At 45.7% G+C, this 16,512-nt stretch overlaps 1 protein-coding gene across 2 annotated transcripts in view; it reads right to left on the minus strand.

The window, feature by feature from the left end:
- Nucleotides 1-3,867: 3,867 nt before the first annotated feature.
- The window catches only part of ttc39b (tetratricopeptide repeat domain 39B), a 57,801-nt gene continuing 45,156 nt past the window's right edge, over nucleotides 3,868-16,512 (minus strand). Inside the window, exons 7-20 of one of the 2 annotated variants that reach the window (XM_031791590.1) lie at nucleotides 16,175-16,239; nucleotides 15,346-15,445; nucleotides 15,186-15,251; nucleotides 14,277-14,385; nucleotides 14,166-14,177; nucleotides 11,445-11,512; nucleotides 11,093-11,152; nucleotides 10,775-10,936; nucleotides 10,191-10,282; nucleotides 9,900-10,020; nucleotides 9,483-9,594; nucleotides 8,392-8,509; nucleotides 6,207-6,323; nucleotides 3,868-4,756 (exon numbers count right to left, since the gene is read on the minus strand). In XM_031791590.1, the coding sequence (XP_031647450.1) occupies nucleotides 4,660-4,756; nucleotides 6,207-6,323; nucleotides 8,392-8,509; nucleotides 9,483-9,594; nucleotides 9,900-10,020; nucleotides 10,191-10,282; nucleotides 10,775-10,936; nucleotides 11,093-11,152; nucleotides 11,445-11,512; nucleotides 14,166-14,177; nucleotides 14,277-14,385; nucleotides 15,186-15,251; nucleotides 15,346-15,445; nucleotides 16,175-16,239 (1,299 nt within the window). In that variant the 3' untranslated portion in view covers nucleotides 3,868-4,659. The remainder of the gene's footprint in view (nucleotides 4,757-6,206; nucleotides 6,324-8,391; nucleotides 8,510-9,482; nucleotides 9,595-9,899; nucleotides 10,021-10,190; nucleotides 10,283-10,774; nucleotides 10,937-11,092; nucleotides 11,153-11,444; nucleotides 11,513-14,165; nucleotides 14,178-14,276; nucleotides 14,386-15,185; nucleotides 15,252-15,345; nucleotides 15,446-16,174; nucleotides 16,240-16,512) is intronic. The other variant, XM_031791591.1, reaches the window with a different exon arrangement.

A 16,512-nucleotide genomic window follows, 5' to 3' on the forward strand; every position in this document is an offset into this window, starting at 1 on the left:
ATAGTAGTGTATTATATAGTGTATTATATAGTGAAACCCATAGTAGTGTACTATATAGGGAAACCCATAGTAGTGTATTATAGTGTACTATATAGGGAAACCCCTAGTAGTGTACTATATAGTGTATTATATAGGGAAACCCATAGTAGTGTACTATATAGTGAAACCCATAGTAGTGTATTATATAGTGTATTATATAGGGAAACCCCTAGTAGTGTACTATATAGTGTACTATAGAGGGAAACCCCTAGTAGTGTACTATATAGTGAATATGATACCAGTCTCTCTTTGGCAGTGGTGAGAATATATTTATTTATATTCAAATTACACAACTACTAACTAACAGAAATATAGTCTGACCAAACATCTCCACTGCTTTCCTCAGAGTGCTGTTCTGTTCCATGTCAGACCTATAGAAACTCTCTCTATACTGAACCAAAATATATAAACGCAACATGTAAAGTGTTGGTCCCATGTTTCATGAGCTGAAATAAAAGATCACAATATATATATTTTCCATATGCACAAATTTGTTTACATCCGTGGTAGTAAGCATTTCTCCTTTGTGAAGATAATCCATCCACCTGTCAGGTGTGGGCATATCAAGAAGCTGATTAAACAGCATGATCATTACACAGGTGCACCTTGTGCTGGGGACAATAAAAGGCCACTCTAAAATGTGACGTTTAGTCACACAACACCACAGATGTCTCATTTTGAGGGAGCGTGCAATTGGCATGCTGACTGCAGGAATGTACACCAGAGCTGTTGCCAGAGAATTTTATGTTAATTTCTCTACCATAAGCCGTCGTTTTAGAGAACTTGTCAGTACGTCCAACCGGCCTCACAACCGCAGACCACGTGTAACCACGACAACCCAGGACCTCCACATCCGGCTTCTTCACCTGCGGGATCGTCTGAGACCAGCCATTCGGACAGCTGATGAAACGGTGGGTTTTCACAACTGAAGAATTTCTGCACAAACTGTTTGAAACCGCCTCAGGGAAGCTGCGCTATCTGTGAACAACAGATTCATATCTGTATTCCCAGTCATGTGAAATCCATAGATTAGGGTCTATTTAATTTAAATCAATTGACTGAACTGTAACTCTTTGAAATCGTTGCAAGTTGCGTTTATATTTTTGTTCAGTGTAAACATTTATTTTGGCTCGTCATCAAGCTCGAGACCCTGGGTCTCGACCCCGCTCTGTGCAACTGGGTACTGGACTTCCTGACGAGCCGCCCCCAGGTGGTGAGGGTAGGCAACAACATTTCCACCCCGCTGATCCTCAACACTGGGGCCCCACAAGGGTGCGTTCTGAGCCCTCTCCTGTACTCCCTGTTCACCCACGACTGTGTGGCCATGCACGCCTCCAACTCAATAATCAAGTTTGCGGACGACACAACAGTGGTAGGCTTGATTACCAACGACGACGAGACGGCCTACAGGGAGGAGGTGAGGGCCCTCGGAGTGTGGTGTCAGGAAAATAACCTCACACTCAACGTCAACAAAACTAAGGAGATGATTGTGGACTTCAGGAAACAGCAGAGGGAGTACCCCCCTTTCCACATCGATGGGACAGTAGTGGAGAGGGTAGTAAGTTAAGTTCCTCGGCGTACACATCACGGACAAACTGAATTGGTCCACCCACACAGACAGCGTCGTGAAGAAGGCGCAGCAGCGCCTCTTCAACCTCAGGAGGCTGAAGAAATTCATCTTGTCACCAAAAGCACTCACAAACTTCTAGATGCACAATCGAGAGCATCCTGATCTTGCTGTATCATCGCCTGGTACGGCAACTGCTCCGCCCACAACCGTAAGGCTCTCCAGAGGGTAGTGAGGTCTGCACAACGCATCACCGGGGGCAAACTACCTGCCCTCCAGGACACCTACACCACCCGATGCTACAGGAAGGCCATAAAGATCATCAAGGACAACAACCACCTGAGCCACTGCCTGTTCACCCCGCTATCATCCAGAAGGCGAGGTCAGTACAGGGGCATTAAAGCTGGTACCGAGAAACTGAAAAACAGCTTCTATCTCAAGGCCATCAGACTGTTAAACAGCCACCACTAACATTGAGTGGCTGCTGCCAACACAATGACTCAACTCCAGCCACTTTAATAATGGGAATTTATGTAGAATATATCACTAGCCACTTTAAACAATGCCACTTCATATAATGTTTACATACCCTACATTACTCATCTCACATGTATATACTGTACTCAATACCATCTACTGCATCTTGCCTATGCCGTTCTGTACCATCACTCATTCATATATCTTTATGTACATATTCTTTATCCCCTTACACTTGTGTGTATAAGGTAGTAGTTGTGGAATTGTTAGGTTAGATTACTCGTTGGTTATTATTGCATTGTCGGAACTAGAAGCACAAGCATTTCACTACACTCGCATTAACATCTGCTAACCATGTGACCAATAACATCTGTTAACCATGTGACCAATAACATGTGTATGTGACCAATAACATTTGATTTATACTCCAGCTTTTTGGATTTGTGATCAAATGTTTACTTGTATTTCAGTTAATTTTATGCCCACCAGCAATGAATGGTAAATAATGTATTGTCATTTTAGAGTCACTTTTATAGTAAATAAGAATAGAATGTTTCCAAACACTTCTACACTCATGTGGATGTTACCATGACTACAGATAATCATGAATGAATGCTAAACTCTCACCATTACCAGTAACACGGAGAAATGCTAATCTCTCACCATTACCAATAACAGGGAGAAATGCTAATCTCTCACCATTACCAATAACAGGGAGAAATGCTAATCTCTCACCATTACCAATAACAGGGAGAAATGCTAATCTCTCACCATTACTAATAACAAGGGAGAAATGCTAATCTCTCACCATTACCAATAACAGGGAGAAATGCTAATCTCTCACCATTACCAATAACAGGGAGAAATGCTAATCTCTCACCATTACCAATAACGGCGAGAAATGCTAATCTCTCACCATTACCAATAACAGGGAGAAATGCTAATCTCTCACCATTACCAATAACAGGGAGAAATGCTAATCTCTCACCATTACCAATAACAGGGAGAAATGCTAATCTCTCACCATTACCAATAACAGGGAGAAATGCTAATCTCTCACCATTACCAATAACAGGGAGAAATGCTAATCTCTCACCATTACTAATAACAAGGGAGGTTAGAATTTTTGCTAATCTCTCACCATTACTAATAACAAGGGAGGTTAGCATTTTTGCTAATCTCTCACCATTACTAATAACAAGGGAGGTTAGCATTTTTGCTAATCTCTCACCATTACTAATAACAAGGGAGGTTAGCATTTTTGCTAATCTCTCACCATTACTAATAACAGGGGAGGTTAGCATTTTTTGGGGGGGGTGGGGGGACTTGTACTATATTTAAACTCATCATTATTCATCCATTAATTTCTATTGGGCACATCAGAATACAAAACACAATCAAAACAAACTGCAAATGCATCCAACAAGTTTGTAGTCACACAAGCTTAGTGGTCAATGTGTGCTATGAATATGGTACCAAAATACTAAACCTTTGACAAAAATGTTATGAACTATAAGTGAATTTGTCCAAATAGCATACTTATCAAACCTTCAAATAGGGGGACTAGATACATAAAGCACATTTCATTTCTGAACGGACATGTATGAAAACACCCTCTAATAACAAGGGGGCCATTCTGTCACCTCATAAAACCTCTTGGATCTCAAATCTCCTCTCCCCCCTCCTCTCCTCCTCTCCCCCCTCTCCTCCTCTCCCCTCTCCTCCTCTCTCCTCTCCCCCCTCCTCTCCTCCTCCTCTCCTCCTCTCTCCTCTCCCCCCTCCTCTCCTCCTCTCTCCTCACCCCCCTCCTCTCTCCTCCTCTCTCCTCTCCTCTCCTCCTCTCTCCTCCCCTCTCCTCCCCTCCTCTCAAATCCAAAACGCTGGACTATTACAGACTAAACGTTTTAGCTTCACTGTCCAAATAAATACGTAGGGGAGTGTACATCCTTCATATACGTACATAGTCATTATTACCAGACAATATTGTATATTTTCCATACTATATACAGTACACACACACACACTTTCATTAGTACTTGATATTGTGACCAGGGTCAATTGGAAAAACTGTTTAAAAGATGACATTGTATTATTTATTTGTACTCCCTGACGAAGGCCATGCAGCCGAAACGTGTCGTATTTTTAAAACTTTGTTTCTATTGAACATTCCATACAAATAAAAGGCATTTTAATTAATTATACGAAGAGTGCCTTGGTCCTCCTTTCTTTTTGTAGTTGGGGTTTATTTAAAATGTTGTCAGAGTGTAGCTTGGGGGTTGTAGTCCTAATGTGTTGTAGTCCTAGCGTGTTGATTGGAGAGTTTGTCTAATTATGCTGTAGTCTGATTCTAGTCCATCTGTAGTTGGGCTGTAGTTTTGGTGTAAAATCAATTGTAGTTGGGCTGTAGTTTTGGTGTAAAATCGGTTGTAGTCTGATTGTAGTTGGGCTGTAGTTATGGTGTAAAATCAATTGTAGTTGGACAGTAGTTTTGGTGTAAAATCGGTTGTAGTCTGATTGTAGTTGGGATGTAGTTTTGGTGTAAAATCGGTTGTAGTCTGATTGTAGTTGGGCTGTAGTTATGGTGTGCTGACAGGCGATCCCTTGAGACTGTTGAGAGCTGCGTGGATCCGGAAGTGAAGCCTGGACTCCATGGAGTAGTCCTTGTAGTTCAACCTAGTCACACACACACACGCAAACACACACACGCACACACACACAGACAAACACACACACGCACACACACACAGACAAACACACACACGCACACACACACAGACAAACACACACACGCACACACACACAGACAAACACACACACGCACACACACACAGACAAACACACACACGCACACACACACAGACAAACACAGTATTTGATTACAATATTAGTGTAACTGACAGAAGAACGTGGGCGTCTGTATCTCAGATGGTATAGCATGACGCTTGCGTCGCCGGCAGCGTAGCCTAGTGGTTCCCAGTTTCCCCACCCCCTCCCAGTTTCCCCACCCCCTCCCAGTTTCCCCACCCCCTCCCAGTTTCCCCACCCCCTCCCAGTTTCTCCACCCCTTCCAGTTCCCCCCCCCCCCAGTTTCCTCCCAGTTTCCCCACCCCCTCCCAGTTTCTCCACCCCCTCCCAGTTTCCCCACCCCCTCCCAGTTTCTCCACCCCTTCCAGTCCCCCCCCCCCTCTCAGTCCCCCCCCCTCCAGTCTCCCCCCCTCCCAGTCCCCCCCCCCAGTCTCCCCACCCCCTCCCAGTTCCCCCCCAGTCTCCCCACCCCCTTCCAGTTTCCCCACCCCCTCCCAGTTTCCCCACCCCCTTCCAGTTTCCCCACCCCCTCCCAGTTTCCCCACCCCCTTCCAGTTTCCCCACCCCCTCCCAGTTTCCCCACCCCCTTCCAGTTTCCCCACCCCCTTCCAGTTTCCCCACCCCCTCCCAGTTTCCCCACCCCCTTCCAGTCCCCCCCCCCCCAGTCTCCCCACCCCCTCCCAGTTTCCCTATCCCCCCCAGTTTCCCCACCCCCCCAAGTTTCCCCACCCCCCCAGTTTTCCCCCAGTTTCCCCCCCCCCCTAACCCATAATTATGTCTAAACCCCAACCATTTTTACAATTTATCTTCTTAAAAATGTGATTTTAACCCTAACCACACTGCTAAGCATATGCCTAACCCTAATGGGGCGGCAGGTAGCCTAGTGGTTAGAGTGTAGAGGGAGCAGGATAGCCTAGTGGTTAGAGTGTAGAGGCGGCAGGGCAGCCTAGTGGTTAGAGCTTTGGACTTGTAACCGAAAGGTTGACAGATCAAATCCCAGAGCTGACAAGGTAAAAATCTGTCGTTCTGCCCTCTGAATAAGGCAGTTAACCCCACTGTTCCTAGGCTGTCATTGTAAATAATAATTTGTTCTTAACTGACTTAAATTAAAGTTAAATAAAATTGTGACTTCCATATGTCAAACGTATACAGCCGTGGCTCTGGATAGAAGTGTCTGCTAAATGGTATATTACATGTGATCCAGGCTGCGGCCAAAAACGACACCCTGCTCCCTATACAGTGTGCTCCTTTTTAAATAAGTACTACAACCTATTCCCTATGTAGTGTACTGAATAGGGAGCCATCCGGACAGACTTACTTGGCATTCTCTATGTATCGTGTGGCCTTGATGAAGTCCCCCTGTTGTTTGTAGAGTAGACCCAACTCATACAGGGTGAAGGGGATCAGGTAGTGGTCAAATCTGATTCTCCGCTCACTAGGGGAATGGAGAGAGGAGAGGGGGGGGGGATCAGGTAGTGGTCAAATCTGATTCTCCGCTCACTAGGGGAATGGAGAGAGGAGAGGGGGGGGGGGAGAGGAGGGGTGAATGTAGAGAGGAGGAGAGGAGAGAGAGGAGGAGAGGAGAGAGAGGGGGAGAGCGATGAGGACGGGTATGGAGAGAGGAGGGGTGAGAGGAGGACGGGAGGGGAGGGGGGAGAGGAGGGGTGAGGGGAGAGAGGAGGGGTGAAGGGAGGACGGGAGGGGTATGGAGATAGGAGGGGCATCAGATACATGGTCTACACATACTGAGACAGAGAGGTGCTGTTTCACTGTCCAGACAGCATCAGATACATGGTCTACACATACTGAGACAGAGAGGTGCTGTTTCACTGTCCAGACAGCATCAGATACATGGTCTACGCATACTGAGACAGAGAGGTGCTGTTTCACTGTCCAGACAGCATCAGATACATGGTCTACACATACTGAGACAGAGAGGAGCTGTTTCACTGTCCAGACAGCATCAGATACATGGTCTACACACACTGAGACAGAGAGGTGCTGTTTCACTGTCCAGACAGCATCAGATACATGGTCTACACACACTGAGACAGAGAGGTGCTGTTTCACTGTCCAGACAGCATCAGATACATGGTCTACACATACTGAGACAGAGAGGTGCTGTTTCACTGTCCAGACAGCATCAGATACATGGTCTACACATACTGAGACAGAGAGGTGCTGTTTCACTGTCCAGACAGCATCAGATACATGGTCTACGCATACTGAGACAGAGAGGTGCTGTTTCACTGTCCAGACAGCATCAGATACATGGTCTACGCATACTGAGACAGAGAGGTGCTGTTTCACTGTCCAGACAGCATCAGATACATGGTCTATGCATACTGAGACAGAGAGGAGCTGTTTCACTGTCCAGACAGCATCAGATACATGGTCTACACATACTGAGACAGAGAGGAGCTGTTTCACTGTCCAGACAGCATCAGATACATGGTCTACGCATACTGAGACAGAGAGGTGCTGTTTCACTGTCCAGACAGCATCAGATACATGGTCTATGCATACTGAGACAGAGAGGAGCTGTTTCACTGTCCAGACAGCATCAGATACATGGTCTACACATACTGAGACAGAGAGGAGCTGTTTCACTGTCCAGACAGCATCAGATACATGGTCTACACATACTGAGACAGAGAGATGCTGTTTCACTGTCCAGACAGCATCAGATACATGGTCTACACATACTGAGACAGAGAGGAGCTGTTTCACTGTCCAGACAGCATCAGATACATGGTCTACACATACTGAGACAGAGAGATGCTGTTTCACTGTCCAGACAGCATCAGATACATGGTCTACACATACTGAGACAGAGAGATGCTGTTTCACTGTCCAGACAGCATCAGATACATGGTCTACACATACTGAGACAGAGAGATGCTGTTTCACTGTCCAGACAGCATCAGATACATGGTCTACACATACTGAGACAGAGAGGTGCTGTTTCACTGTCCAGACAGCATCAGATACATGGTCTACACATACTGAGACAGAGAGGTGCTGTTTCACTGTCCAGACAGCATCAGATACATGGTCTACACATACTGAGACAGAGAGGTGCTGTTTCACTGTCCAGACAGCATCAGATACATGGTCTACACATACTGAGACAGAGAGATGCTGTTTCACTGTCCAGACAGCATCAGATACATGGTCTACACATACTGAGACAGAGAGGTGCTGTTTCACTGTCCAGACAGCATCAGATATATGGTCTACACATACTGAGACAGAGAGATGCTGTTTCACTCTAATCAGAGATGTACGTGTTTTCTGTCAGGGCGCGTCTCGGTCAAATGAATGATCAATATTTTATTTGGACGGGCAAGCAAGTAGGACAGGCCAATAACGCCTGCCTTGGTGAGGGTTGTATTAGGGGTTGCTGAACCAACCTGGACAGAACCTGTGTGGGCGTGTCATACCTGGACAGAACCTGTGTGGGCGTGTCATACCTGGACAGAACCTGTGTGGGCGTGTCATACCTGGACAGAACCTGTGTGAAGCAGAGCTCGGCCTGCAGTAGTCTTCCCAGGTGTTTAAGACAGAGGCCTTTTAACATCTGAACCAGACACTGGTCATCAGGATGGTACTCTGACGGACCTGGGGGGGGGGGGGGGGGGGTGGAGATGGCAGCAGTCAAGTTTTAGACTGATCCAATGAACCATTGTATTTCTGGTCAAAATGTTGTATCAAGACTGCCCAAATGTGTCTAATTGCTATATTAAAACATTTTAAAGTTCATAACTGTACACTCTCCTCAACAATAGCATGGCATTTATCACTGTAACAGCTACTGTTAATTGGACAGTGCAGTTAGATGAACAATAATTTAAGCTTTCTGCCCGAATAAGACATGTCTATGTCCTGGGAAATGTTCTTGTTACTTACAACCTCATGCTAATCACATGCGAATCACATGCTAATCACATACTAATCACATTAGCACACGTTAGCTCAACCATCCCGCAGGGGGGATTTAAAGTTTTTTAAGTTTTAAAGATGTTTTAAAGATGAGTTGTGAATGTGTGTGTGTTTACTGGGGTCGTGTGTGTTTACTGGTGTCGTGTGTGTGTGTTTACTGGGGTCGTGTGTGTGTATGTGTGTGTGTGTGTGTGTGTTTCCTGGGGTCGTGTGTGTGTATGTGTGTGTGTGTGTGTGTGTTTACTGGGGTCGTGTGTGTGTTTACTGGGGTCGTGTGTGTGTATGTGTGTGTGTGTGTGTTTACTGGGGTCGTTTGTGTTTACTGGGGTCGTGTGTGTTTACTGGGGTCGTGTGTGTGTGTTTACTGGGGTCGTGTGTGTGTTTACTGGGGTCGTGTGTGTGTGTGTTTACTGGGGTCGTGTGTGTTTACTGGGGTTGTGTGTGTTTACTGGGGTCGTGTGTGTTTACTGGGGTCGTGTGTGTTTACTGGGGTCGTGTGTGTTTACTGGGGTCGTGTGTGTTTACTGGGGTCGTGTGTGTTTACTGGGGTCGTGTGTGTGTGTGTGTGTGTTTACTGGGGTCGTGTGTGTTTACTGGGGCCGTGTGTGTGTGTGTGTGTGTGTGTTTACTGGGGTCGTGTGTGTGTGTTTACTGGGGTCGTTGCGTAGCTCCTCCTCTGTCTTCTCTATGGTGATGAGGAGACTCTCTGTGGTGTCTGCTCTCTTCCCTACGATGGTGAACCCATTCCATACATACATCATCTCCTACACACACACACACACACACACACACACACACACACACACACACACACACACACACACACACACACACACACACACACACACACACACAGAGAGAGAGGGGGGGGGGAGCATCAGAATGGAAAAAAGTTATTAAGTGTGTGTCTGTGTCTATATCTGTGTGTGTGTGTGTATATATCTGTGAGTGTGTCTGTGTGTGAATCTGTGTGTATATGTGTGTGTACATCTGTGTGTGTGTATATCTGTGTGTGTGTGTTTGTGTGTGTTTGTATATCTGTGTGTGTGTGTGTGTGTGTGTGTGTTACCAGTGCTGGGACCACCAGTTTGACAGGGTTTCTGGCGTTGTATCTTCGTGATTTCCTCACTGCAAACTTCTCAGTAGGTATGGACTTCCCTGCTAGTCTCTGCTTCAGCCCCTCTACCTGCCTACACACACACACACACACACACACACACACACACACACACACACATTCATATTCATAGCCAGAGCCATGAAGATTGGCAATGTATGCCCGGCCAGTGAGCTGCTATTAATGTTTTCTGACCTACAATGAGCTGTTATGAATGCCGTCTGTGAACAGTTGTAAGCTCACCTGAACAGCTCGACCACGTTCTCTCCAGTCTTCTTGATCTCCTCTTCAGGCAACATAGAGAGGATAGCAGCCTTCTGGTAGACATAGATGGCCTACAGAGACACACAGGGGTTAGGGGTCAGGTGGGGGGGGGTCTCTTCAGGCAGAAGAGAGGATAACAGCCTTCTGGTAGACATATATGGCCTATACACACAGGGGTTAGAGGTCAGGGTGTGTCCCTCCCTCCCTCTTGGACCAGCGACTCTCCTTACAGAGACATACAGGGGTCAGGGGTCAGGGGGTGTCGACCTAACTTGGACCAGCGACTCTCCTTACAGAGACATACAGGGGTCAGGGGGTGTCGACCTACCTTGGACCGGCGACTCTACTTACAGAGACATACAGGGGTCAGAGGGTGTCGACCTACCTTGGACCAGCGACTCTCCTTACAGAGACATACAGGGGTCAGGGTGTGTCTACCTACCTTGGACCAGCGACTCTCCTTACAGAGACATACAGGGGTCAGGGGTCAGGGGGTGTCGACCTACCTTGGACCAGCGACTCTCCTTACAGAGACATACAGGGGTCAGGGTGTGTCTACCTACCTTGGACCAGCGACTCTCCTTACAGAGCAGGTCAGCATATCTGTATGCCTGCAGCCAGTCCTGAGTGAAGGAGTGACTCCACATCAACTCCCAGTAACACAGGTGGTGAATCTGTCTCCACTGAGACTGGGCTAAGATACACTCCTCAAACTTTAACTGGGCCTGGGGGGGGGGGGGGGGGAGAGGTTGAAAGAGTTTGAGAGCAAAAGAGAGAGGTAGAGAGAGACAGAGGTCTTATTTCCTATACTGTATATAGCATTTGTATTGGAATGCACATGAAAAAATATTTGTTGAAGTTTTATTTGATGTTTCACACACCTTCTCGAAGTTTCCTCTGAGCACAGCAATCCGAGCAGAATAAAACAGAATGATAGAACCCTGGGAGAGGAACACTAACATCAGTACTCTACCATACAGAATGATAGAACCCTACCATACAGAATGATAGAACCCTGGGAGAGGAACACTAACATCAGTACTCTACCATACAGAATGATAGAACCCTACCATACAGAATGATAGAACCCTGGAAGAGGAACACTCACATCAGTACTCTACCATACAGAATGATAGAACCCTAGGAGAGAAACACTGTGTGTGTGTGTGTGTGTGTGTGTGTGTGTGTGTGTGTGTGTGTGTGTGTGTGTGTGTGTGTGTGTGAGATACTTACATTAGGGAACTTCTCGAGGTAAGGTCCCAGTAAGGCTTCTGCCTCTACAAGGTTTCCTTCTCCAGTACCTGGAACAACCATAACGCAACCATCACACAACCATCACACCACCGATACTGTGACAAGGTAACCATAACACAACCATCACACAACCAATACTGTGACAAGGTAACCATAACGCAACCATCACACAACCATCACACCACCGATACTGTGACAAGGTAACCATAACACAACCATCACACAACCAATACTGTGACAAGGTAACCATAACGCAACCATCACACAACCATCACACCACCGATACTGTGACAAGGTAACCATAACGCAACCATCACACAACCATCACACCACCGATGCTGTGACATGGTAACCATCACACAACCATCACACAACCATCACACAACCATCACACCACCATCACACCACCGATGCTGTGACAAGGTAACCATAACACAACCATCACACAACCAATACTGTGACAAGTTAACCATAACCCAACCATCACACAACCATCACACAACCGATGCTGTGACAAGGTAACCATAACACAATCATCACACAACCATCACACAGCCATTACACCACCGATGCTGTGACAAGGTAACCATCACACAACCATCACACAACCGATGCTGTGACAAGGTAACCATAACACAACCATCACACCACCGATACTGTGACAAGGTAACCATAACACAACCATCACACAACCATCCCACCACCAATGATGTGACAAGGTAACCATAACACAACCATCACACCACCGATGCTGTGACAAGGTAACCATAACACAACCATAACACAACCATCACACCACCGATGCTGTGACAAGGTAACCATCACACAACCATCACACAACCGATGTTGTGACAAGGTAACCATAACACAACCATCACACCACCGATGCTGTGACAAGGTAACCATAACACAACCATCACACAACCATCACACAACCAATACTGTGACAAGGTAACCCTTCTTCGGTACTTGAAACACACAACAACCAAAACACAACCATCACACAACCATCACACAACCAATACTGTGACAAGGTAACCCTTCTTCAGTACTTGAAACACACAACAACCAAAACACAACCACCATACAACAACCACATCCATCATTCAACCACAACACCATAACACAACCACCATACAACAACCACATCCATCATTCAACCACAACACCATAACACAACCACCATACAACAACCACATCCATCATTCAACCACAACACCATAACACAACCACCAACTAACCATCATCAAACAATGCTGTGACAAGGTTACCATAACACAACCACCATACAACAATGTTACAACCACCATACAACCATGTTACAACCAGAATACAACCACCATACAACCATGTTACAACCACCATACAACCAGAATACAACCAGAATACAACCAGAATGCAACCACTATACAACCAGAATGCAACCACCATACAACCAGAATGCAACCACCATACAACCAGAATGCAACCACCATACAACCAGAATACAACCATGTTGCAACCACTATACAACCATGTTACAACCAACAAACAACCATCATACAACCATCATACAACCACCACACCATAACACAACCACCATACAACAACCACATCCATCATTCAACCACAACACCATAACACAACCACCATACAACAACCACATCCATCATTCAACCACAACACCATAACACAACCACCAACTAACCATCATCAAACAATGCTGTGACAAGGTTACCATAACACAACCACCATACAACAATGTTACAACCACCATACAACCATGTTACAACCAGAATACAACCACCATACAACCATGTTACAACCACCATACAACCAGAATACAACCAGAATGCAACCACCATACAACCAGAATGCAACCACCATACAACCAGAATACAACCATGTTACAATTACAATACAACCATGTTACCAGAATACAACCATGATATAACCAGAATACAACCATGATAGAAACATGATAGAACCAGAATACAACCATGATAGAACCATGAGAGAACCATGATAGAACCAAAATACAACCACCAGAAAACAACTATGATGGAACCAGAATACAACCATGATAGAACCAGAATACAACCACCATAGAACCATGATAGAACCAGAATACAACCACCATAGAACCATGATAGAACCAGAATACAACCACCATAGAACCATGATAGAACCAGAATACAACCACCATAAAACCATGATAGAACCAGAATACAACCACCATAGAACCATGATAGAACCAGAATACAACCACCATAGAACCATGATAGAACCAGAATACAACCACCATAGAACCATGATAGAACCAGAATACAACCACCATAGAACCATGATAGAACCAGAATACAACCACCATAGAACCATGATAGAACCAGAATACAACCACCATAGAACCATGATAGAACCAGAATACAACCACCATAGAACCATGATAGAACCAGAATACAACCACCATAGAACCAGAATACAACCACCATAGAACCATGATAGAACCAGAATACAACCACCATAGAACCATGATAGAACCATGATAGAACCACCATAGAACCATGATAGAACCATGATAGAACCATGATAGAACCATGATAGAACCAGAATACAACCACCATAGAACCATGATAGAACCATGATAGAACCATGATAGAACCATGATAGAACCATCACAAATAACCACAACCACCAAACAAATATAACAAAATTACTAACCTTCTCCGAAACCTGGAACACACAACAATCGTCATTCAACCATCACACAACCTTTACACAACTATTAACCAGTGTGTGTGTGTGTGTGTGTGTGTGTGTGTGTATCCCTACCCAGTATGAGTGTAACGTAGGTATGGTACAGCAGCAACGTCAACACACTGAGGACAGCTCTGAGACCGTGGCTAGCTGCTCCTTCTCTCAGCTGAGACAGACCAAAGTCCTACAAGACACAATACCACCTCTTATAAGCATTCACAACAGTGCATAGCTCCTTATAACAGCTATTACCTGTTATTTTTATTTTTTATTTAACTCGGCAAGTCAGTTAAGAACAAATTCTTATTTACAATGACGGCCTAACTGGGAAGAGTGGGTTAACTGCCTTGTTCAGGGGAACAGTGGGGTTAACTGCCTTGTTCAGGGGAACAGTGGGTTAACTGCCTTGTTCAGGGGAACAGTGGGTTAACTGCCTTGTTCAGGGGAACAGTGGGGTTAACTGCCTTGTTCAGGGGAACAGTGGGGTTAACTGCCTTGTTCAGGGGAACAGTGGGGTTAACTGCCTTATTCAGGGGAACAGTGGGGTTAACTGCCTTGTTCAGGGGGACAGTGGGTTAACTGCCTTGTTCAGGGGAACAGTGGGTAAACTGCCTTGTTCAGGAGAAAAGTGGGTTAACTGCCTTGTTTAGGGGAACAGTGGGTTAACTGCCTTGTTCAGGGGAACAGTGGGGTTAACTGCCTTGTTCAGGGGAACAGTGGGTTAACTGCCTTGTTCAGGGGAACAGTGGGTTAACTGCCTTGTTCAGGGGAACAGTGGGTTAACTGCCTTGTTCAGGGGCAGAACGACAGATTTGTACCTTGTCAGCTCGGGGATTCGATCTTACAACCTTTCGGTTACTAGCCCAACGCTCTAACCACTAGGCTATCCTGCCGCCTCTACACTCTAACCACTAGGTTACTTAACGCCCACAAGCATTCATTATAAGCAGTCATAGCAGTTCATTGCTGAGCCATTAAACTCACTCTGTTGCCAGAGAAGCCGATGACTTCCAGCAACCTGAGGATCCTCTGAGGAAGGAGGGACAGCATCTGAGAGAGAGAAAACTTGTTAAAACCAAGCTGCATTTATTTATACATCTCTCACACACACACACACACACACACACACACACGTCTTTCTTACCAGGTTGAAGGATCCGATACCCAGTCTCACTCCTCCCTCAAACTGCCTGAATGATTCACTGCTATGGTCCTGAGTCACATTCAGAATATTCTGACATTCCCTACAGGAAGATAGCACAGGATGTTATGTCATAAGTACTGTCCCCTAGTCAGTTATACCCACACTAGACCAATATACTAGTCCCCCAGTCAGTTAAACCCATCTACCAGTCCCCTAGTCAGTTATACCCACACTAGACCAATATACTAGTCCCCCAGTCAGTTAAACCCATCTACTAGTCCCCTAGTCAGTTATACCCACACTAGACCAGTATACTAGTCCCCCAGTCAGTTAAACCCATCTACTAGTCCCCTAGTCAGTTATACCCACACTAGACCAATATACTAGTCCCCCAGTCAGTTAAACCCATCTACTAGTCCCCCAGCCAGTTATACCCATCTACTAGTCCCCCAGCCAGTTATACCCATCTACTAGTCCCCCAGCCAGTTATACCCATCTACTAGTCTCCCAGCCAGTTATATCCATCTACTAGTCCCCCAGCCAGTTATATCCATCTACTAGTCCCCCAGCCAGTTATATCCATCTACTAGTCCCCCAGCCATTTATACCCATCTACTAGTCCCCAGCCAGTTATACCCATCTACTAGTCTCCCAGCCAGTTATACCCATCTACTAGTCTCCCAGCCAGTTATACCCATCTACTAGTCTCCCAGCCAGTTACACCCATCTACTAGTCTCCCAGCCAGTTATACCCATCTACTAGTCCCCCAGCCAGTTATATCCATCCACTAGTCCCCCAGCCAGTTATATCCATCTACTAGTCACTGACTTGTAAATCTGGAAACTTGTGCGTATTTTGATGCCTCCTTTGATAAAGCTGATCATGTTTTCATCCTGTTGAAAGAAAAGGGGAGAGAAACAAGAAAACAGTATTAGCGTTAGGATACTCTACCTGCGGTAGATTAGGGTTAGGATACTCTACCTGTGGTAGATTAGGGTTAGGATACTCTACCTGTGGTAGATTAGGGTTAGGATATTCTACCTGTGGTAGATTAGGGTTAGGATACTCTCCCTGTGTAGATTAGGGTTAGGATACTCTACCTGCGGTAGATTAGCGTTAGGATACTCTACCTGCGGTAGATTAGGGTTAGGATACTCTACCTGCGG

Source organism: Oncorhynchus kisutch, linkage group LG16 (assembly GCF_002021735.2).
Source record: "Oncorhynchus kisutch isolate 150728-3 linkage group LG16, Okis_V2, whole genome shotgun sequence".
NCBI classification, from domain to species: Eukaryota; Metazoa; Chordata; class Actinopteri; order Salmoniformes; family Salmonidae; genus Oncorhynchus; species Oncorhynchus kisutch.